This window comes from Psammomys obesus, unplaced genomic scaffold (assembly GCF_907164565.1).
Source record: "Psammomys obesus unplaced genomic scaffold, mPsaObe1.curated_primary_1811, whole genome shotgun sequence".
In the NCBI taxonomy this organism is placed as follows: Eukaryota; Metazoa; Chordata; class Mammalia; order Rodentia; family Muridae; genus Psammomys; species Psammomys obesus.
The window spans coordinates 7,467,174-7,490,894 of NW_026585987.1; the positions used below are offsets into that span (position 1 = coordinate 7,467,174).

General features: G+C 38.0%; 1 protein-coding gene across 2 annotated transcripts in view; it reads left to right on the forward strand.

Moving 5' to 3' along the window:
• The window catches only part of Nipbl (NIPBL cohesin loading factor), a 167,599-nt gene extending 153,539 nt beyond the window's left edge, over positions 1 to 14,060 (forward strand). Inside the window, exons 41-47 of one of the 2 annotated variants that reach the window (XM_055601037.1) lie at positions 1,374 to 1,481; positions 1,958 to 2,158; positions 6,885 to 7,031; positions 8,713 to 8,987; positions 11,354 to 11,528; positions 12,616 to 12,804; positions 13,356 to 14,060. In XM_055601037.1, the coding sequence (XP_055457012.1) occupies positions 1,374 to 1,481; positions 1,958 to 2,158; positions 6,885 to 7,031; positions 8,713 to 8,987; positions 11,354 to 11,528; positions 12,616 to 12,804; positions 13,356 to 13,721 (1,461 nt within the window). In that variant the 3' untranslated portion in view covers positions 13,722 to 14,060. Of the gene's footprint in view, positions 1 to 1,373; positions 1,482 to 1,957; positions 2,159 to 6,884; positions 7,032 to 8,712; positions 8,988 to 11,353; positions 11,529 to 12,615; positions 12,846 to 13,355 lie in introns of both variants that reach the window. The other variant, XM_055601038.1, reaches the window with a different exon arrangement.
• Positions 14,061 to 23,721: the final 9,661 nt, after the last annotated feature.

Here is a 23,721-nt window from a genome sequence, read left to right on the forward strand (position 1 = left end):
TAAATTGGAGTAACATCAACTATAAGAACTTTGCAGTACAGTTGAAATGATAGAATAAAGGGTCAGGTTTGTAACTCAGTAGTAGAATGCTTGCCTATGATATTCAGGTCATGTATTTGACCCTCGCATCACAAAAACATGACAAAAATTAAAAATAATGTCATAAAATGTTTACTGGTCCTGAAAACTGTCTTTCTCTCCTGACGTATTAACTAATGTCAAATGGTCATGGAAAGGCCACAGGCTACGAAACTGCCAAAGAATGTTGTTTATTTCTTTCTCTTCCATAGAGCCTATTCTAATGCACACTGATATGTAAGAAAATGAATTTTTCTGATATTTTCTAATATATATCTAAATGTCTACTTTTATAAAACAGCACAAATACAAATATTCTTTATTTTGTCACTCAGATGCTAAAATCACTTTACTACATAGAGCAGCATATTGAGACTTTTACCTTTTTTTTTTTTTTTTTTTAATTTAAACGTTCAGAGACAGGACCTACAAGACGGTTTGGTGGGTAAAGGAAGTGTGTGTGTGTGTGTGTGTGTGTGTGTGTGTGTGTGTGTGTGTGTGTGTGTGTGTAGGTAGTAGGCAGGTAGGTAGAGAATATGAGTCTGTCGGAGGACAACTTGCAGAACTTGGTATTCTTTTTCCACCATAGGGGTTCTGATCAAACTTGAGTCCTCGGGCTTGACAGCCATTAACCTGTCCATTGAGCCACCTATATGGATACTCTTAACCTGGAACCTATAAATAATTTTAAATTTGTGTTGGAATTGGTGTTTCCTTGCTTTAAGTTAAGTCAAAGAAAAACTAACACTTATTTGCCAGCTCCTTTATTTTTTAATTAGATTTTTTTTTTTATTAATTACAGGTTATTCATTTTGTGTCCCAGCTGTAGCCCCCTCCTTCATTCCCTCCCAATCCCACCCTATTTACTTTTTTATTAATTACAGTTTATTCACTTTGTATCCCAGCTATAGCCCCCTTCCTCATCTTCTCCCATGCCCCTTTCCAAGTCCACTGATAGGGGAAGGTCCTCCTCCCCTTTCCTCTGACCCTAGCCTCTCAGGTCTCATCAGGACTGGCTGCATTGTCTTCCTCTGTGGCCTGGTAAGGCTGCTTCTCCCTCGGGGAGGTGATCAAGGGAGCAGGCCACTGAGTTCATGTCAGAGACAGTCCCAATTACCACTTTTAAAAGGACACTAAAACATAGCAATCATAGGAAAATCTATACTGCTACATTTTTATATTTCTGATGTACAAGCTTGACATGTTGAGATGCATATAGTTTTACTGCTGTAATGTCTTATAAAGCCCTCTTTTTTTTTTTTTTTTTTTTTTTTTTTTTTTTTTTTTTCTACCAGTGTGTTCCATATTTAATTGCCATGGGCACAGATCCAGAACCTGCTATGCGGAACAAGGCTGATCAGCAGCTTGTGGAAATAGACAAAAAATATGCAGGATTCATTCATGTAAGTGCTTTTAATAGGTTATCTGAATTTATTGTTTTAATAAACCACTACTTCCTCTAGATCTTTATTTTAGAATCATTTGCTTAATATTTTTCTTAATTTATAACCAAGTTTGTTCCCCAGGGTATTTATTTTGAGATTGTGCCAGGGAAACAATCCAAAAAGCCCAGCACATTAGGACTTAGGAATCATGTATTGTAGAACCTACATGAACTTTGGGTAGCAGTGACTTCTAGACCTTGTTTTTTTTTTGTTTTGTTTTGTTTTTGGTTGGTTGGTTGGCTGTTTTTGTATGTGTAGAGTGATGGGGTTGCAATAGATGATCTCTATTATTGCAGTACTTCCTTCAGTAATTTTTTTTTTTGTTACTTTGAATAAGGAAAACCAAATGAAGTTAGCTTTAGATGTATTGTTCAGGGTATACTTTATCCATTATCCATTATCCCTAACGCAAAAGAGGCCTTTATTAATTTCAGATGAAAGCAGTGGCTGGCATGAAGATGTCTTACCAGGTACAGCAGGCAATCAACACATGCCTAAAAGACCCTGTAAGGGGCTTCAGACAAGACGAGTCATCTAGTGCTTTGTGCTCACACCTTTACTCCATGATCCGCGGGAATCGCCAACACAGACGCGCCTTTCTTATTTCTTTACTCAACCTCTTTGATGACACAGCAGTAAGCATAAACTTTATTATCATGAAAAGATAAATGGCCTAGCAACTGTGGCTAAAGGAGCCATGACTTAAATAGTACCATTTTCATAAATGTCATTGACTATATTAAGGGTGTCCTTAACTTCTACTAGTTACTTATAAAGTTTATGGTCACAATCAAAGGGGGCATTTGACATGAGAAAATATATTGGGGAATAAAATATAATTCTGTTTCTATACTGAATATCTTAGAAATTTATCGCCTTTTTTCCTTAACTTTTTTACATTTAATCATTTATTTTATGGAGTTTTGATTTTTTTTTTTTTTTTTTTTTTTTTTTGAGGGGGGTTGCCACAATATAGGTGTGGAAATAGAGGAGAGTTTATGAGAGTCACTTCTCTCCTTCCACCGTGCATCCCAGGAATTGCACTTAAGTCGTTGGGAAAGGCAGCAAGCCTCTCTATCTACCAAACTGTCTGACCAGTGCAGTAACAGTTTCTGTAAGCAAAAGTTGACTGCATCATTCAAACTGTCACTTTGGAAATAGATTCCATATATACATGTATACATACATACATACATACATACATACATACATACATACATAAGATTATTACTTTCATTCTATGGGACTTAAATATTATGAGAGGAATAATAGAGGATTTTAGTTGGTTGGTTTGGTTTGGTTTTTCAAGACAGGGTTTCTCTGTGTAGCCCTGGTTTTCCTGGAACTTACTATGTAGACCAGGATGGCCTCAAACCTGGAGATCCACCTGCTTCTGCCTCCCAAATGCTGGGATTAAAGACGTGCACCAATACCTGGCTTAATAATAATACAGATTTTTAGCTGCTAAGTTTTTTGTGTTTGTTTTCTTCATGAAGAAAATTACACTTTTATGTACTTACAAGTTAACATACTAGTCAAGAAAGCAGAAAGCCCTCTTCTTTAGGTTTATTTTTTAATATATTCATTTATTTTACACAAATACTTCTTTAGTACCTGTTACAGTACCAGCCACTGTATAAAACATTGCCAGATAAAATAGTAATAACAGCTGTAACACCTACCTGTCTATGTAGAGCACACGGACTAGCCTATCTATATATAGGATCTTATAAATAAGCAATGTGAACATCTTTCATATTTTAATCACTTGACAGTTTTATAGTAAATTAAAATTTTAATTACCAGAGCATGGATACCTTACTACATGTGTTCTCTTTAAAGTACTTGTATGTGACATGGTAAATAAATGTCCCAAGTTTGTATTTCAGAAATGCCTGACATTTTCCTCATCATCGTCACTATATTATGTTTAGTGTTCAGCTTTTACTGCATATGACACTAATAAGACTGGATGGTATGATGTGGTACTTGGCCTACAAAGGGCTTATTTATAGTTTTAGAGGAAAAAATACAAATTAGGAAAATAAGTAATGATTATGGTTAGCATATATTGAATAAGGTTTCTATTGGGATTTCTCCAGTCCTTGTCTGAGCTGGGGCTCATTCCTGTGATTTCAGTGCATAATCTCTGATAATTTGACTGAATGTTATTTTATCATAGCCTTTAAAACTGGAAATCTAGCTCTCAAAAAACTTTACTCTGATGGCCTCCAACACAGGGTTTCAGAAAAGGAACACATCCTATCAGGATGTCAGGAAAAGAACAAGTCACCAAAGGCCTAAAGAGATGAGATGTCTTAAATCCACTACATGAAGTAGAGGAGGGTGGGGGTACTGTATGCAGATCACCAAACGAATCAGAGGTCTTTTTGAGCACCGCAAATAGACAGCAGAGGCAACTGCAAGCATTGGAACACTGCAAAAGTATTTAAACAAAATGATGGGCAGCATGTGCAGAGAACAGTTTAGGAACACAGGTTTTCCAGCATTGTGTTCACAATACAGGTCATAGGAAGTGATCTGTTATGGCTACAGTAGAAAAAAATCTGTATAGGGAGAACAAAGAAGAAATAATTGTAGGGAAGGTCTAAATTGAAACTGTGTGAGAATAGACAGTAAATAACTGGAATATTTTTGTCCTGAGGACCTGAGAAAATAATGTGGCTGTCGCTAAAGGAACTATTAGGATTTTGATTTCCTAGTTCTGAACATTTTCACATGTAGGGAAAAATAGTATATAAATTATGGTATTATAATTGATAGGTAGAGCTGGGCAGTGTGGCGCACGTCTGCAGTCTCAGCACTTGTTGAGGCAGTGTCAGGCAGCTCTCTGTGAGACAAGTACAGGACAGCCAATGCTACACAGAGAAACCCTGACTCGAAAAACAAAACAAACAAAAAATACCTGATAGGCAAGCTTGGTGTAGTAGCTTATGCCAGTGATGCCAGCCTTCAGAGGTCATCAGCATAAGGTCAAGGCTGGCCTGGTCCACATGCTAATATTTTAGGCCAGTCAGAGAGAGAAGAGACCAGAGAAGGGAGAGATGAATTTTTTTTTTTTTTTTTTTTTTTTTTTTTTTTTTTTTTTTTTTTTTTTTTAGGTAGAGTGGAGTTCCATGTTCTGTATTTCCTCATATTTAGACAGCGGTATACAACTTTACAAATAGATTGAGGACTTAGAGAGATGGCTCAGTGGTTAAGAGTACTTGATGTTCTAGCAGAGTACCTGGGTTCAGTTCCCAGCACCCATGAAGCTGCTGACAGCCACCTATAACTCCAGTTTCAGGGAGTCAAACACACTCTTCTGGCTTCTGAGTAGCGAGCGTGCACATAGTGGACATACATACGAGCAGGTAAAACAGTCTCACACATAAAAATTAAATCTTTTTAAAAAGAAACAAAGTAAAAATAAAAGAGAGTCTCTTATTAGTAGTAAATTTATTGCATCTCTTATGAGCTATTGTTGCTTCTGTTATGTTTTATGTTATTTGGATGTAGAGAGAGTAGATAGGAGAAAATAACAGTTTTAATTACTAGTTTGGTTTGGGTTTTGACATTTGGTCACCATTTTTTTAGGATTTGAGAAGAAAACAGTAGGCAGGTAAGCTGTGTTATCATGCAGCTGCTAGAAGGAAGGAGATTGAGAAGAGGAGAGAGAGCCTTGGAGTTAGGTCCAAGATAGCCGGAAGGCTCGACAGGAGACTCTGCATGCAGCTTTGCAGCTCTATTGGGCAGACAGAAACTCTTGGCTTTTAGAGACAGGGTCTCACTATGTAGGCCTGGCTGTCCTGAAATTCACTTTGATACTTTTTCTCTGCCTCCTAGAGTTCTAGGAATGAAGGTGTGAGCTTCAGTACTGGCTAGCCCAGAAAATCAGGACAAGCATGCTTAAGCTTTTGGGCAGTAGCCAAAGAAAAAATAAAAAAGAGGAAATGGACTGGAGAGATGTCTCAGTGGTTAAGAGCCCTTATACTTCTTGCAGAGGACCTGGTCTCAATTTCCAACACCCAAATGGCAGCTCACAATTATTCACAAGTCATGGTCTAGGGGATCCAATGAGCCAGGCACACACAGGCACATACATACATGCAGCCAAAACACCCATTCTCCTAAAGTAAAATAAATCTGAAAAAGAAAAGAACAAAAGGGGCTAGTCAGGTGGCTCAGCAGGTAAAGCCTTTGTTGTTCATGTCTGACAACCTGAATCAAATTCCTAGAACCTCTCTAGAGGCAGAAGGAGAGACTCACAATTGTCTTCTGCCACACAGTTGTCATCTGCCCCTCATACACTTCAAGCATGCACAGGGCATGCATGAAGATTTTAAAAAGAAAAAGGAAAGTTAATAATTTCCAAGTTAAGACTCAGAAAGTAAGTAAGCTTAGTGGTGAAGATCTATAAGTAACTGCCTTGGTTACTAATTTTATGATTTTCTTTAAAATCTCAAAAATAAATTTAAATAACCTGTCTTCCTTTTTGCTTCCTTACTTATTTGGGGCGTGTGTCTCACTGTGTTGCCTAGGCTGGTCTTAAACAGCTTAGCTCCAGCGATCTTCCTGCCTCGGCCTCCCTAGTGCTAGGTCACATCCCAGCATGTCGAAGCCTAGGTTTCTGTGTAAAGACAACAACAATGTCAACTGTGATTTCTCTTGGATTTTGTGTATTTCATAGCATTTTAGGTTTGCTTGGTTTTGGTTTTTTGAGACAGGCCTCACTGTATAGCTCTAGGTGTTCCAGAAATCACCACATACATCAGGCTGACCCTGAAGTCACAGAACTCCTCCTGCCTCTGCCTCCCAGTGCTGGGATTAAAGGTGTTCACTACCAAGTTCATCAGTGCATGATCAAGTGTGGGTTAATCCACATATTAATAGTCTGTTACATATACTTTTTTTTAGAGGATGAAAATTAACTATATGTAACTGTATGATCGCCATTTCTGTTAAACTTTTAGAAAACCGTGACTAATACTATGTTTTTATCTGTATAGTTTCTGGTACAGTATGTATCTATCATAAAGGTCTCATATAATCTATAAGAAAAAGAAGGATTTTTTTTACTTAGCTGTACTTAAAAACTTTACCTTCTCTTTCTTGAGGTAGTATGGTGAGGTCATTATGAAACCTACTGAAGTGTCTCTGTCTTGTTACATGTTGTCTACTTTCTGACTCTTTGCTTGTTTTCTTCTCACTCCCTCCTTTGTCTTTCACCTTTTGTACTTCTCTTTATCTCTCTCCAATACTAAATAAGGTGAAAATGCCCTGTGATATTTTTTCTAAAAGTTCTTTGGGTGGGTTTCTAGCTTACCACTAAACGTGTGTACCTTCTTTTAAAATTTGCAGAAAACAGAAGTGACTATGCTCTTGTACATAGCAGACAATCTAGCCTGTTTTCCATACCAGACTCAGGAAGAGCCGTTGTTTATAATGCATCACATAGACATTACCCTCTCTGTTTCTGGGAGTAACCTATTACAGTCATTCAAGGAGGTAAGTGACACATGTTGCTAATCAATTTGTTTTGTTTTGTTTTGTTTTGTTTTGTTTTTTTTCACAACAGATTGTTTCTGTGTAGCCCTGACTGTCCCAGAACTCATGCTGAAAACCAAGTTGGCCTCAAACTCAAGAGATCTACCTGCCTCTGTCTACCAGTGTTGGGATTAAAGGCATGCACCACCACGCCGGCACATTGCTGTTCTTAAATGCATCTGCCCAAGTGCAAGCATGCTGTTTCTATTGTTTTGTTTCTCATTATTCTTTCTATAAGTTTATAAAATTTCTTTAAATGAACTTATTGAAATCTGGCTGTACTTGAGTTGGGAGAAGTGAGTTGCTATTTTGTTTCTATTCAGATCTAAAACTATTTTTAGATACATTTCTAGGTACTTTCTACATATATTTCAGCTGTTCTGTTAATAAGTCATCCCACTTTTTTGTCTCACTTTAAGCAGTAACAGTGTTTTCTTTCATTCATTCATTCATTCATTCATTCATTCATTCATGTGTCTACTTTATCCCCATTAGAGTCCGTTACTATTCTTTTAACTTGTTTGGTGTTATAATAGGTCATAAGGCTGCACATAAAAAGGTATGGATAGACATGTCTGGTGTGTAAGTGGAAATGAAACAAATTGTTGATGTCCTTATCCTTCAACACAAGCATCTTATTGGAGCTGGCATGTGTACCTCAAAGTTCTACTAAATTTATGAAGTTTGTCTTTTTTGTCATGACTCAGAAGTAGGGATATAATTAATTATAAAAGTACCTGGTATAGCATTAGGCATGATACATTCTTTAAACTTGAATGAAGTAGTTTTATATGCCTGTTAATCCAGTTATATCTTATTTTACAAAGTTGTAGTACTCAAAACTCAGCCTAATGAAACTAGTAACTGAGAGAAATTATCTTAGAAACCTAAGGAAATCAAAGGAGTACCCATCTCTGTGGACCACAGACCAGCGGTGCTGGTTTTACCTGAGCTTATTACAGCTACATAGTCCAAAGCTCGCCCTGCATCTGTTCTAACAGTTGGCATGAGTGTGCACAAAAAAGTTTGAGAAATTAGTAATTTCCTAGCAGTTTTAGCTGTCATGATCTCTTTATATTTTTTTAAGGATGTACTTAGAAGTGTGTCTCCTGTTCTTTCTCAGCAGTTAAAATTTTGAATAATTGCCTTGTAATTTGGTTCTCTCTGTGTGACCTCCACTACTGTTAATTAGCTCTTTCAAAGAAAATGAAAAGTTGCATATTATCTTGATAAAAACTCTTGAAAGGGATAGTTTGGTGGAATATTGGAGTGTTTAAGCCCATCAGAATCTCACTTAAAGTATAGGTGCTGTTCTTATTCTGCACTGGCTTGCATGTGTGGCAAGTCATATTTTTATAACTAAGCCAGCTCATTGCTTTCGTTGGAGAAAGTCATTTCTTTTTCAGTGCTGTAGAGAGCTTGTTTGGATGGGGGAGGTAGGGTGGGTGCTGTATATCATTTAGTCTTAGGACTAATTTTTCCTTAAGGCTTACATCCCTTGTTGCTAATAGAAAGTCAATGGCTTATCAACTACTTACTAAAGGAAGCTTTTGGCAGCTGTTAGATGGAGGATACTTACATTTGTTGGTGGCATTTTGTTTTTATTGTTTTTGAAAGAGAACAATTTCCTCTTTTCTTTCAGTCTATGGTAAAGGACAAAAGGAAAGAGAGAAAAACATCCCCTACTAAAGAGAACGAGTCCAGTGAAAGTGAAGAAGAAGTTGCCAGGCCTCGGAAGTCTCGGAAGCGGGTAGATTCGGATTCAGATTCAGACTCAGAAGATGATATAAATTCAGTGATGAAATGTTTACCAGAAAATTCAGCCCCTTTAATTGAATTTGCAAATGTTTCCCAGGGTATTTTATTACTCCTTATGTTAAAACAACATTTGAAGAATCTCTGTGGATTTTCTGATAGGTAAGCTTACATAAGCAATAAGAAAAAAAAGACAGACTCTGTTCAGAGTACGTTAAGACATGCACCATGTGAACCTGCAGGACAGGTGGGTGCGAGGTCAGATTTGGGTTGTTTTATTGCTGTGTATTCTTTATTGTAAACCATTATTTTGGGTTTTTTACAATACTAAAAGAAGGGAAAGCATACTTTACTCAGTGCATTCAAGATTTAAAGGACTTATTAATTTTATTGATTTCCATTAAAATGCTTTATTAGAATATCAGTCTATTTTTAAAATATATCACAAATTATCGGTTGTGAAGTGCTTTTTTGATAGGAGTAAATGTAGACTGACTACATTAGAACTCTTAATAGGATCCCAAATAGGCTTTGTGAAGTAAAGATACATAGTGCTGTCTGAAGTCATTGAGGGGATACAGAGCACTTCACAGTCATAACCTTGGATTTAAAAAAAAAAAAAAAAACAGTATCACCAAGTAGGGGCTAGAAAGATAACTTAGGGATTAAGAACACTTACTCTTCTTACAGAAGATTCAACTTCAGTTCCTAGCACTCACAAAGTATCTCCATCTCCAGATCTGACAGCTTTTTTCTGGCGCCAGCGGGCACCACACATATTCCACATATAAATTGTAGAGATACTTTTTAAAATCACCAAGCCAAATATTAATATCAGTAACCAAGTGGAAAGAGTATATGTCTTAGTTAGGGTTACTATTGCTGTGATGAAACACCATGACGAAAGCAGCTGGAGGAAAGGTTTATTTGGCTTCTTCCACACTACTGTTCATCATTGAGGAAGTCAGGGCAGGAACTCTAGCAAGGCAGGAACCTGGAGACTGGAGCTGATGCAGAGACATGGAGGGTGTTGCTTACTGGCTTGCTGCTCATAGCTTGTTCAGTCTGCTTTCTTATGGGACCCAGAACCACCCATCCAGGGACAGCCCACAATGGGCTGGACCCTCCCACATCAGTGACTAACTTAAGAAAATGCCTAATGGACTTACCTACAGATGGATCTTCTGGAGGGATTTTCTCAGTTTAGGCTTCCTCCTATGACTTTTCCAATGACTCTGGCTTATGTCAGGTTGACACAAAACCAGCCAACACAGTATTTTTCATGTAAAGAGGCATTTTAATGTGAAGATGAACATTTCTGTAACTGTTGAACTTTAGCTTCGTGATGGAGCATGTAGTTTGCATGTGTAAAGCCCTGGGTTCTATCTCTACCACCAATAAGGCAGACATTTCTCATTTGTCAGCTTTTATCATAGGAGAGGTTACACTATGCAGCCGTAGCTCCCACTGTTTTCAAAAAGTGCTAAGAATCCAGCCCCTTTGTCTTAATATAGTACCAGAAATGAAGCCAGAGCCTTGTTTGCAGTGTGCAAGGTATTCCCTGAGCTCTGCTGCCAGCCCTAGAAATCTAAATGTTTAAGAGAAATACTTGGATATTGGTAATTTAAAACATTATGACAACCTGAGATATTGGTAAGGAGCTGGAAAGAGTTTTAAGCAGTTACTAAAAGTCTGAAACAGGTTTACAAGCAGTTTTTTTCTGGTTACCATGTGGACAGTAAATAAGCAAAAGTCAAAATTAGGGGCTGCTAGGATAGCTCAGTGGATAAAGAGGTACTTACCTCTGAGCCTGACAATGAGAGGTCCATCCCCAGAACCAACATGATGGAAAGAGAACTGACTCCCACAAGTTACCCTCTGACATCTACATGTGTACTTTGGCATGCATGTACACACACATACACAAGATAGTAATAACTAAATAAACGTAAAACAGGAAGTAAGATCAGTGAGATGACTCCGTGCATAAAGTGCTTACATGCAAGCCTGGCCAGCCACACTCAATCCACAGGACCCATACAGTGAAAGAAGAGAAATGACTCCTTTAAATTGTCCCCTGGCCTCCACCAATGCTGAAGTAAACACACATACCAGCAAAAGTGCCCAAATAAATGTTAAAATTTCTTTTTGCAGAAAAGAATTAAAAGTTAGCAGGCAAAACAGTTAAATGGAATGAGTTGCAAGAAAGCTGCCTTATTACTGTAGTCACACTGTAGAAATAAGACATGAGCAACTAATTTCATTAAAATTATGACTTTTACATGTAATTGGTTTTCTCCAGATCTGCTCCTTCCTAAGAGCCACGTATGTTTTTCCATCCCTATCAGTACAGACATTGATGAAAACAAAAGAACTTCATATTAATATTTGCTTTTTCTTTTCTCTTTTCATTGATTGAAATCTGTATAATTTAAAACTTGAGTCATAACTAAGTAAGAAAGAATTAGAATCAGTTAAAGAACATACCTGAACTTTTTTAAAACTCTGGTTTTGTATTTTCAACACAGTAAAATTCAGAAATATTCTCCATCTGAATCTGCAAAAGTGTATGATAAAGCCATTAATCGAAAAACAGGGGTTCATTTCCATCCCAAACAAACACTGGACTTCCTGCGAAGTGACATGGCTAATACCAAACTGACGGAGGATGTGAAGAGGAGCATAGTAAGGCAGTATCTAGACGTGAGTACCAAACTGAGATGCACTAAAAAAGTTAGTGTCCCAGGCTGCCAGGGCTAGCGTTCCCATTGCCCCCTGCGGCATAGCTCCATTATCTTCGTAAACAATCTACTAATTACTGTAGCAAGTAACAGATTATTCAACAGTTACATGGCTTATACTCTTAGAAGTTAAAACCATGAATAGCTTCCTCTTACATTTCTTACATTTCATGGCCATTTTGTTGGTCTCCTTTCATGCCACTAATTGTTTCTTGTATTCATTCCATTCATATTCATTCTCTCTCTGTCTGTCTATCTCTCCCTCTCTCTCAGTGGTATCTCTCTGTGTAGCCCTGGCTGTTCTGGAACTTGCTATGTATACTGGGTATCCTTGAACTCTCAGGGATCACATGCCTTTGCATCCTACCTAGGTATTCAGATTAAAGGTGTGTACCACCACACCCAGCTTTTCTTGCATATATGCTTGGATGCTGTGTGTGTGTGACACAAATAAGTAAGTGCACCTTTTTAAAATGTCTTTAAAGATCCAGGCTTGGTGGCATATTTCCTGTAACTCTAGCACATAGGAGCCTGAGGTAGGAGGATTGTAAATTCAAGAACAACCTAGGCTGTATAGCAAGTTCCAAGCAGGTTTTTAAGACCTTGTCTCAAAAACTACCATCCCAAAACAAAAGTGTTCTAGAATAAACAAAATCCTGCGTTGTGGCAGTACGTGCCTTTAATTCCAGCACTGAGACAGTCAATAGTCTGTCAATACTTATTGCCTAAATGCTTGGACACACCTCTTAATAAACAAGGGTCTTGAACCAAATCTACCCAGTTGCCTAAAATTTTAATAAAACAGCCATATTCGGTCTATATGCTTTCATACAACAGTGGGAGTTGTAATTATGGCAGGGACCATATGGCCACCAACCCCAGATACATTACCTGTTATTTTGCCTCCTTACAGAAAATACTTACCAATCCCTGATTTGCACAGTAGCCATGGTCTCTTTTACTCTCTCTGAACTACTGCCATAGAAAACATCTAAGAATTTGATGGTAATGTTTAAAATATTTACTTAAAACTTTCAATCTTTTTTTAGTTTAAACTTCTCATGGAACATCTAGACCCTGATGAAGAAGAAGAAGAAGGAGAGGTGTCAGCTAGCACAAATGCTCGGAATAAAGCAATTACCTCGCTACTTGGAGGAGGCAGCCCTAAAAATAACACAGCAGCAGAGACAGAAGACGATGAAAGTGATGGGGAGGATAGAGGAGGAGGCGCTTCAGGGGTGAGGCGGAGGAGGAGTCAGCGTATTTCCCAGCGTATTACGTAAAATGATTTTTATGTGCTTATATGTGTCAGTCTATTAAATGTACACCAAGTAATGTAATACTTACAAAAAAAAAAACCATTTTGTAGATAGAGATTCTCTACTTAACCATTTATACATCCTTTTGTAGAAAGTTTAACATAAAAGATAATAAAAAAAAACAGAAATGAGATTTATCCAGCAAAAGGGTTAATAATTTTTTCAATTGTATTAATGTGTGCTATCCTTTTTATTGTTGCTAAGTTTTATGTAGCTTTATGGTTTATATGTACATATAATTTTATATATCAAGAGTAAAGACACGGGTACAAATTAAAAGCTATATGGTTTTACAAGTATATGTTAACCCCTTGGCGCTGGCGGTCACGGTGCGTCTCATTGCCGGCAATGGAAGTGTGCTGGGAAATCCCAACTCCCGGCGTCAAGGGATTAAAAGCAATAAAAACAATAATTTCACTAAAATTCTTTTGTGTAACACTTGGTCTTTTTTCCCCCTCCCAATGTTTTAGTCATTGAGAAGGTCAAAACGAAATTCAGACTCTACGGAGTTGGCAGCACAGATGAATGAAAGTGTTGACGTCATGGATGTCATCGCTATTTGCTGTCCAAAGTACAAAGATCGACCACAAATTGCAAGAGTAGTACAGAAAACCAGCAGTGGCTTCAGTGTTCAGTGGATGGCAGGCTCCTACAGTGGCTCCTGGACGGAGGCTAAGCGCCGAGATGGCCGCAAACTGGTGCCTTGGGTAGACACTATTAAAGAGTCAGACATTATTTACAAAAAAATTGCTCTAACGAGTGCTAATAAGCTGACTAATAAAGTTGTTCAGACTTTACGATCCCTGTATGCCGCCAAGGATGGGACTTCCAGCTAATGAATTTGTACATTCAGCCAAATTTACAGGAATTTTTTTAAAAGGCAAAAAACTTGAAATATCAACATTCTGGCAAAAAAAAAAAAAAAAAAGTTTTTTGAAGAGTGGAACCTGGGATGCAGGAACAAAGGAAGGAATGTTGGGCAGACATTTTTGTGGGAGCTCCCTTCGCTGTTGTGCAGCAGAAACGTCTCTCGGTTCGTTTTTACTCCCACTGTACTATAGTTTAACAAAATTGTTTATATCTTGGAAAAAACTTTCTGTTTAAAAAATAAACAAGTGAATGTTGGAAATTAGTCTGTTAATGTTCTTAATAAAGTGTTCTTGGAGTTGAACCTAGCAGCGGATGGCTTTCTTTAGCTTAGCCCAGTTTCCAGGGAAGCATTGTTTTCTCCAGGCTGTAAAATGGCAGAATCTCCTGGATATATAATTTATTCTGTTGAGAAAAAAAAGCATGCAGTATCTATGACCTATCTGCAGAAGGAGTTTTTGTAAATGTAGATTTTGTTGTATTAGGTCACCCTGAAAACAATACAAGAAAAGGGATCCCCAGGCAATCTGGTGGAGCGAATACTGCAATAAATTTTTTTACTTCTCTTTGTTACTTGTCTGTTTCCATTTGAATTTATTATTGTAAAGATCTGTTTAAATCCATTTATATTATTTTACAGTCTTTTATGTAAAATTTATTATATCATTGGTTTTCGAAGCAAAACATAAAATATTGTTTATACAGTTTGTACAGGCTGACTTCTGAATAATTGGTATCTATTATTTTCATTCCCATAAGAGGGTGTAAACAAGTCCAGGGTTTTATTGTATCCTGCAATATTTAGTATTAACTATATATGATTTAGCACTGTGCCAAACACATTTTCAAGAGTACATTTTGATATAAAAAGAAACTATAGTTTATCCCTTGTATGTTTCCTTTTCTTTCTAGTGATGTCATGGTGTTAATACTTGCATTTTAAACCATGGGGAGAGGTGACAATTCCGCTATTTTGGAAAAACAGTATTTCTCTTAAAGTGATGCCATGTTATTTTAGAAACAGTTGAAATAAGTATGATACTTCCTAGTTAAACACACTACATTTTGACACACTATTTTTTAATGCTGAGAGTAATTTTACTAGTGGGGATATCCATTTTGTAGCCTACGAGTTTTATACATGTTTTCAGAACAATTGTCATATAGATTAGTTACTACAAATACCTCAACTAAATTGGGAGAAGGACATATGCACTGATTTTTAAATGACTTTGGAAAAAAATGGCCTCAAAAACGTTAAATTTTATGATACCAGCAAGTAAATGAACAAACTCAGTTTGTGAGGAAGAGTGACTGCCACAAAAATTCGTCTTTGTGAATTCCTATTAAATACTATGAAAATACCTCCATGCTCTACTTCCTATGTGGGGTCTTTCAGAGTCTTGTTGAAGGCCATGTTGGTTCTTTCATGACTACATGGCTCTTCCCCCTTCTTTGAATTCTTTATGAGGAGGCTAGAGTGCATTTTCCCTGGAGTTTAAGTCAAAAGTAGACCTGAGATAGCTTATAAAGCAGCACTCTATAAGTAAGGGTAAAATACCATCTAAAGAAGACAGAAAAATCCAGCCTAGAGAATACTAAGTAAGATGTGAGTTTAAAAGCCAACTCTTAAGTGCTTTTTGTCTGCCAATGCTTGCTATCACTCACTTCTTGAAAAATGCTGCAATATTTTGTTCCCATTTTAAAGATGAGGATGACAGGCACAGAGCATTTAGTCTCAACAGAATTGATATCTGGAATTGACACGCCTATGCTACACTACTTTACATGTGTGGCAAGCATTAAGCTGAGGATCCTATGAAAAAGACACCCTTTCCTAAAGGTAGCTTGTCTGTAGGAATACAAGGGTTTTCATTTTGTTCTCTGAGACACTGCGTCACTATATAGCCCATGCTGGCTACCTTTGATCTACCTTTGATGCCCAGGCTGACCTTCAGCACCCCATCTTATCCTCCCAGGTACTTGAACTGCAGGCATACACCCATACCTGCCTGGCTGGGGTCCTTTTGAAAGTCAGCCTTAGAGCAAATATCCTAAAGATATCTGTCACATTGGTCAGAGATGGGCTACTTTTGCCATTTATTGGAGTTTGGGGGAGTTTTCCATAAAAGCTGTTAGTAATGTAAGTGGGATAATGATAGTGTGACTCTTAAATGTGTAACTAAAACTTTCAGAAAATTGGGGCCCTTTTTAGGTGTTTACTTAGCACTGAAGTTACAGCCTTGGCAGTCAAGCATAGAAAATTAACTACAAGTATATGGGGATTTAAAACAAAGCCAGTCTTAATCTACTTTGTTGATTGACAACTATAGATTAGTAAATCATACTGACTTGTTTTGAAGATACATTTCGAATAGAAACGCTCAGGGTTAAGAACGGGACAGATGGTGTTCTTGGCATGTTTGAGGCTCTGTGTTGTCTGCAGTACCCCTCCAAGAGAAACTATTTGCAACCAGGCATAGTGGTTGAACGCCTTAGTTTCAGCACCTGGAAGGCAGAAGCAGGCAGATTTCTATGTTCAAGGCCAGCCTGGTCTACAGAGTGAGTCCTAGACCAGCCAGTGCTATATAGTGAAACCCTGTTGAACAAAAAGAAAACTTTTTTTAAATATACTTCTTGTTAGACACATTAATCTATATTTTAACACATTTAAATTATCTTAATATTTTAACAAAGAATATCTAGTTTTTAAAAGATGCCCATATAAAAGTATACATGGTAGAGAAGTCCATACAGTTTTCTAGAATTCAATAGTGTATAGCTTACTGCTAAGTATGACTGATTGACTTGTTTGCCAGTAATTCAAACACCAGCAGTTTTGAATGGTTTGTCTGATGAACACAGGTAAGTTAAACAGATTTTTCTTTAATTTTGTTTGCTTATTACATATGCAGGTGTGTGTGTGTGTGTGTGTGTGTGTGTGCGCGCGCGCGCGCGTGCAGGCCAGTGCTGCCAAGCTCTTAGATGCGTGCCGGGGACCCAAACTCAGGACCTTGTTATGCTTGTCTAACAAACGCTTAATAAATGAGCCATCTTCTCAGCCCCGGAAGCTGAGTTTTCTCTAATGAGCTTCTCAGAGTTTAATTGTAGGAAGTAAACAAAGGAACTGACATTTTTCTATCCCCTCGCTTTTAGCTTCACAAAAGAACCCTGGTCACTAGTGTGAATAAGCTCTTACTTGTTAGTACAGATGGGGTCAGGCTATGTACTGCTGCCTCCCTGGTGCTGGGATTAAAGTGTGACTCGCCACATTTAAAACTCACCTCGTTCTTCCAGGAAATGAAATACTAATATGTGAAGCATTTGATAGTCGTGCTCTACAGTGATCTTTGTTATGCCATAACATAGAATCTGCCTAGCATGGATAAAGGGGAAGGAAAAAAAACCTGTTTGCCATGTTCGTTTTGGGCTAGTTTGTTTAATGCTCTATGTAACTATCATCAGTGTAAGTATATTTATTGCACATTGATTTTTACTAAATTTGAATTTCTTTTCCTAAGTATACCCCTTGTTTTACTGGTCCTTTATGAGAAACTGGATTAAAATAATTGAATGATATTTGATATGATATATCTAACCAAACAAATCTGTTTGTGAAATGTATTGACTGAGTGGTCATTAAAAACCTAGTGAGTAGCTTATATAATCTTGTCTTCTCTGGAGACTGAGACAGAAGGATATCACTTGAGAATAACCCAAGCACCTTAGCAAGACCCTGGCTCAGAAAACTAGGCCAGAAGTAAAGTGTACAGTATAGTGTAAGCACTTGCCTAGCCTGTCTTTTGAGGCCCTAGGTTCAATTACTATGGTGTAAGTTTCCTACTGACATTAAATGACTACCATCAAACACCATTCCTTTAATAATCTGTGGCTAACTGCTGAAAGTAGGGCATTGTGCCCCCCCCATTTTTTCTTATTTAGAATTTTTTTAATTAAAAAGGTAAATTAGGAAATTCCATGTACCCAGTGCTCAATCTCAGACACTGAATTTCAAACCACTTTTAACTATGCCACACATCACCTCACACAGGCATTTGAGAGAATGTAAGCACATTGTTTATAACTGTGTTATCTTTAAATTCAATACTCTTGCTAGCAAGTGACCACTTAGTGCTGAGTCTCTAACTGTCTAACTGTCTAGCTGGCTAGATGATGAGCACCTGCAGCCCCAACTCTCAGGAGGCTTAGGCAGGAGGATCATATGAGCTCAGTTCAAGACAATGGTGAAACCTCAGCCAAAAAGAAAATGCAACTTCCTCACACATTTGGGTCTCTTCATCTTTATTATTTTACTTGTGAAATGTGTTCATAAAGGAATAGTGTTTTCTTGGATTAAGAAAATAGTTCATTTTAAATGGAGCACTATAGTTATTTTGTGGTTTTTCTCTATTTCTTAACTAAATTGTAGGTTTGAGAGATCTCCAAGTTCACTAATGCTTGAGCTTATATGACTAGAAAAGAGGTACTGTAGAAATTGTAATGTGAGCAAGGTCCAGTTGTTACCTGTCCCTTTGCATTGGAACCGCAAATACCAAGCATGCACCTGAATACCAGCACTTGCAGCCAGAGGCAGGTGGATGTCTGAGTTGATAATTGCTGCATATAGAGTAAGTGGATTTCAGACTATGGTTTATAAGTATTGTCCACATGCACTTTGCTTCCTGGGGAATGTGACTTTGAGCCTTTCACTTGGGACTTTTTTCAGACACTGTTGAATCTGTCATGAGCTTGGAAGCAGTTATTTTCTATTTATTCAACTGAAATTTCACATTTCTTCCACTAAGAAATGGCAACATAAGTTTATCAATTTAAGCTTAACTTTCTCACATTTAGATCTTGGAATTACACAGAAAAAGAATATCATAAAACCTAAATCCATACTGAATTTTTTTATTCCATAGTTTTAAAATATATATGAATATATGAGGGAGATATCTGAGAAATCGCTTGTTCTTGCTTAAGCATTCTTCATTCACAATTTGTCTTGGGAATCTGATGCATTAGCAAAGCACTTTAGTGTGGAATGAGTCCATACTCAGTATCACAATTAATCCATACTGAGTAATGCAATTAATTCATACTCTGTATCATACACATAACTTCAAGAAATTCAGTCACCCCAGCCTGGTTCCAAATTTGTCATTTTAGAGATCATAACAAAAGCATTTCTTATGAGGAGAATGAGGTGATGTGATACCCAGATGCTGTATGAAACTTCCTCCCAGATCTGTGTACAAGGAAGCTCCATCTTGGAGATTTCGTTATTCAGTTCCCTGATAAAGCTGTAAATATAGGCTGCTTAATGACTAAACTGTGATTTTGTTTTTTTTCCAAAAAGATCTACATTTCCTAGATTTTTGTGGTATCTGCCATAATATTAGATAATTGGAAAATGTAAAATGTGTTTTTACTGTATTTTTTTTTAAATTTAGTAATTGAGGACTAAAACTTGGATTTTTTTTTTCAAGTGTTACATTTGAGGTCAGAAGACATAGTATGGAGGAGGAGGGGGCCATGTGTTTCTGAAACAGTGTAAAATGAAGCTTCATAAATAAAAATAACCTAGCATATTATGTGAGAGCTTAAATCCCTAACTTTCTTGTATGGTTTATACAGGTGGACCTTTAGTGTTTGCTGTACTTGGGGAGATGGAGGAGTGAATTCTGCCTTTGAATGGAAACAGCATATTGATAGAGAAATGGGTGTGTATGGAGTTCAATATCAAAAGATGAAGCTAAAACAAGTAAGGAAAACCTGGCTAGGGTATCATACTCTGCCATCCTAGCCCTTGGGAAACAGACATAATGAGACCCTCTCACAAAGAGGATATTCATTGTGACAATTTAGACAACTTTAATAGTAATACATCTTTTGACCACATGTGTGTAAAAGTAATTAAAGGGATAGAGCGAGCCCTTGCCTGGAATTGGAGCAAATCAAAACTCAGTTTGCTACACACAGATTTAAGGATGTCAAGATAAGAATCAAAGACAGCCACTGACCCAGGTGGCAGTGCTATCAAATGAAAAGACTGGCAGAGTTACAAACATGTTTAGAAAGTAAAACGAATTAGACAGTTGTCTGAATGGGTTAAATCAAAACAAGGCTAGTTAGCAAGTTCCTCTAGCACAAATGGCAATGTTCAGCTTCAACATGCTCCAAGTTTGTACCTGTGGGACGTTTGGGCGATGCCAAAATGTAAGATACACACATGTATGGCACTTTAAGATGGGAATCCTTGGCCATGCTGTGTTTGTGAGTCTCAGCACACGTGCAGTAGAGGAAGAGTAGCATGGAGCCAAGGAGGGACTGCAGAGGCTGCCAGCATTTAAGGTCTGATGGAAGAAAAAGAACTTTGTGGAGGAAAAATAGTGTTGATGAAACTAAGATGGAAAATGCTAGGTGTTCTATTCCTGTTGAAAACTGTAACTTAAGGATAGTGATTTCAAGGGGAGTGAGAACAAAAAGCAGATTGCATGTGAGGTGTAATTAAGAAATGCATGAAAATCTTTAGAAGAATGGCAGAACAGGAGAAGTGAGATTCTGAGAAGCTAGGGAGGGGACAGGAAAGGGCCTAGCATGCCACATCAAGACTCTGGAAAGTCTTGATTAAGGTTGAATAAGGTGTGGATGCTCAGAGTTGCAGGTCAACACTGGTTTCCCCTTAAGCAATTGTAATGCCAAGCTACCTGTCTATGTTTGTTTTCTCCAATAGTTTTCAGCTGCTTTGTCATGGAGACAGGACTTTGTGGAGAAATAAAGTAAGAGGAAATTGGAGGGTTGAGGTTCACAAGTCTCCATGACTTGGAAAAGCAGAGTGTAATGAGAATAGCAGGAGTTGGATTATGTGATAATGCATCAGAAATAGATGGTTATGAGTTCTCTAAGAGTGAGTAGGGGCTAAAGTGTAGAGTATGACAATGAGTGCAAAGTCTTAGCATTGAAGAGGTCAGGGAGTGAACAAAGACCTAAGCTTTCTCTTTCCTTATGTGCTAATAGTTTGTCCTGAGGATGAGTTGGTATTGCTGCTAGGTTCATTATTTCTAAGTTTTGCACATTCCACTTTGACAAGTATTTGCTGAGTATGAGCTATGAAAACATTAGCAAATAAAATTTGCTAACAAAATTATTTGCTAATAAAATTAGCAAATAAAATTTCATTATTGTAGTAGAGGCAGAGAATTAACACAAAGTACACAAATATTTAATTTCAGTTGACTGCTTAAATAGAAAGTAGATTCTAGAAAGGTATGTAGGACTGAAGTAGTTTGGAGGTTTTGGGGAGTTCCAAAAGGCTTTCTATTCCATGTCTAATTAGACCTCAGATGAAGCCTGAGAAGCAACAGGCATAAAATCCAGCAGCATGGCTGTTCTGGCAAGGGATCACACCCAAAAACCTGGGTCTGTGTAATCCAGATGGAATACAGACACCATCTTAGTTTTACACTTTTAATTCCTCTGGCTGGAACACAGCCACACCTTTAGTACACAGCTTTACTCCCAAACAGTGACATCTAATTGACGGACTGACAAAGTGATGAATCAAAGGAAGATTTGATAGAATGAGTCAGAGATAGGATATGCCCAGCTCTCATGAAAACAGACAGGAAAGAGAGTAGGAGACTTTAGGAGTACAGTTTAGTTTGTTGGTAGTTTGTTGCAGTTCAGTTGAGTGCAGTTTAGTTTGTGGAGTTCAGGGGCAGCTTTTCCAAGCAGAGCAATTCAGTGAGACGTTTAGAGAAGCTGCTTTGAATTGGTCTGCTTGGAGAGGAGTTTTGAGCCAGAACAGCTGAGTTGAAACAGCCAGAATTCAGAAAGAACCAGAAAGGGTAAGTAAGTCTCAGAGGCTGAAAACATTCTAGGCCTACGTTAGCAGTTGGAAGCTGGACGGTGAAGCCTTCAAAGTCTGGGTTTACAGAAGATTAGAACGTACAGGAGTCAGAAGCTTCCAGGCCCAGGCCTAGGGATAGTTAGATGGAAATGCTCTGGACTCAGCCCAAGCCATGTATTCTTAAAGCTTGGGTATAAATCTTATTTCATCCCCCCTATCTGAGGAAATAAAAATGACATTTACGCCAAATAATACTGGGAAATGGGAAAGTATATACACACTGAATTTTCCCTTCAGCAGTCAGTCAATTTCTTAGACTCATTATGATGGGGTGTCAAGTTTGGGGATAAAAAAAATAGATGTGTTATGGTCTGAATTTGATTCCCAGTAACTACATGACGAGGCTCACAATCTCTTCTCTTTAATGTATATTAGTGTTTTGCTTGCATATGTACCTGTGAGCCACATGCATGCCTGGTGCCATTACAAGTTAGAAGAGGACATCAAACCAGGAACTGGAGTCACGGATGGTTGAGAGCCACAATGTGGGTGCTGTGAACTGAGCACAGGTCATCTGTAAAAGTGCTTTTACCCACAGAAACGCCTCTCTAAACCTTGGGTCTTTTATTTAAGCTTTTTTCAAATTCTAATTATGTGAGTATGGGTGTATATGTGTGGGTATGTGCACTTGACTGCAGTTCCCACAGAGGCCAAGTGAGTATTAGATCCCCTGGAGCTGGAGTTGCAGATGATTCTAAGCCATGCCATGTGGTTACTGGGACTCAAATGCAGCACCTCTGCAGGAGCCACTGAGCCATCACTCCAGCCCCAGGATTTCTATCCTAAATATCCCTCAAAGGCTTGTGTGTTGAAGGCTTGGTCCTCAGTTCATAGCTGTGAGGTGGAAATGTGAATGTCACTGGTAAGATTAAGACATGTCTTCCTGGGTGTGGATCCACAAGGAGATGAGATGACCTAGTCCCTGGTTTACCTAGAGAATAGCTGTGGATAATAACCATTATTTAAAGAATATTTAAAAAATCAAAGGACAATATTACCCAGAAGAAGAAAAGTTTTGATGATTTTTGCATGCCTTAAAACAGTCAACAGCAACTTGAAGACCCAGCTCTTTGTAATATTCAATGATTTTAAATGGCAACTCTGAAGACATGCTTTTAATTCATGCATAAACCTTATACTGTTAATTCTTTTAATTTTTACACATGCACAAAAACTAATGCTTTGCCATGCCTTTCCTTCCATCTGATTTTTCTCTATAGAGGCAACCACTTTGAACCTTGCTGTTTATTAGAATCATTATGTCACCTGGCAGTGGTGGTGCATGCCTTTTATCCCAGCACTCAGAAGACAGAGGCAGGTGGATCTCTGTTGCAGGATATTTGATCCCATTGTGAACCCCAAAATTGTGAATGATAAAACACTGTCTCTTGTTTGGTGTGTTTGAGCCCTATCATTTGCCTTTAATTCAAGAACTTTCTGTTTATTATAAACAGGCGATTTTGGTGTGGTGAGGTAAAGGTGAGGCACACACCTTTAATCCAATAGCTTTCTGTACACAGAGTTTAATAAAGTACACCTAGTTTAAGAGGCAGGGCAAGAAACCAACTGACAGGGACTAAAGATTAGTAGGAGACTTTGAGTTGAAGGGTATTTAAGATAGCATGCAGAAGTAGAAGGGGCTTTAGCTCTTTGGCTTTAGCTTAGTCTTCAGCTCTCTACCTCTCTAGCTTTTGGGGCTTTTTGAGCTTTGAACTAGCAAGACTCTGGCCTTGGGATTTTTGCCCTTTTCCTCCTGAGCTTCAGTTATGCAGGTGAGCCTTTTGGGTTTTTTCCATTCAGACCTGAGCTGAGAAGGAAGGTCAGCCAGGTACTTTCTTTTTCACAATTTATTCATTATGTATCCTGATTGAAGCCCCCTCCCTCAACTACCCCCAGTCCCACCTTCTTTCCTTCTTTCTCCCTATCCCCTTCCCCTAGTCCACTGAAAGGGGGCGTTCTCCACCATTGCCATCTGCCCATAGTTTATCGAGTCTCATCAGGACTGCCTGGATCCTCTTTCTCCGTGACCTGGCAAGGCCGCATCACCAGAGATAAGT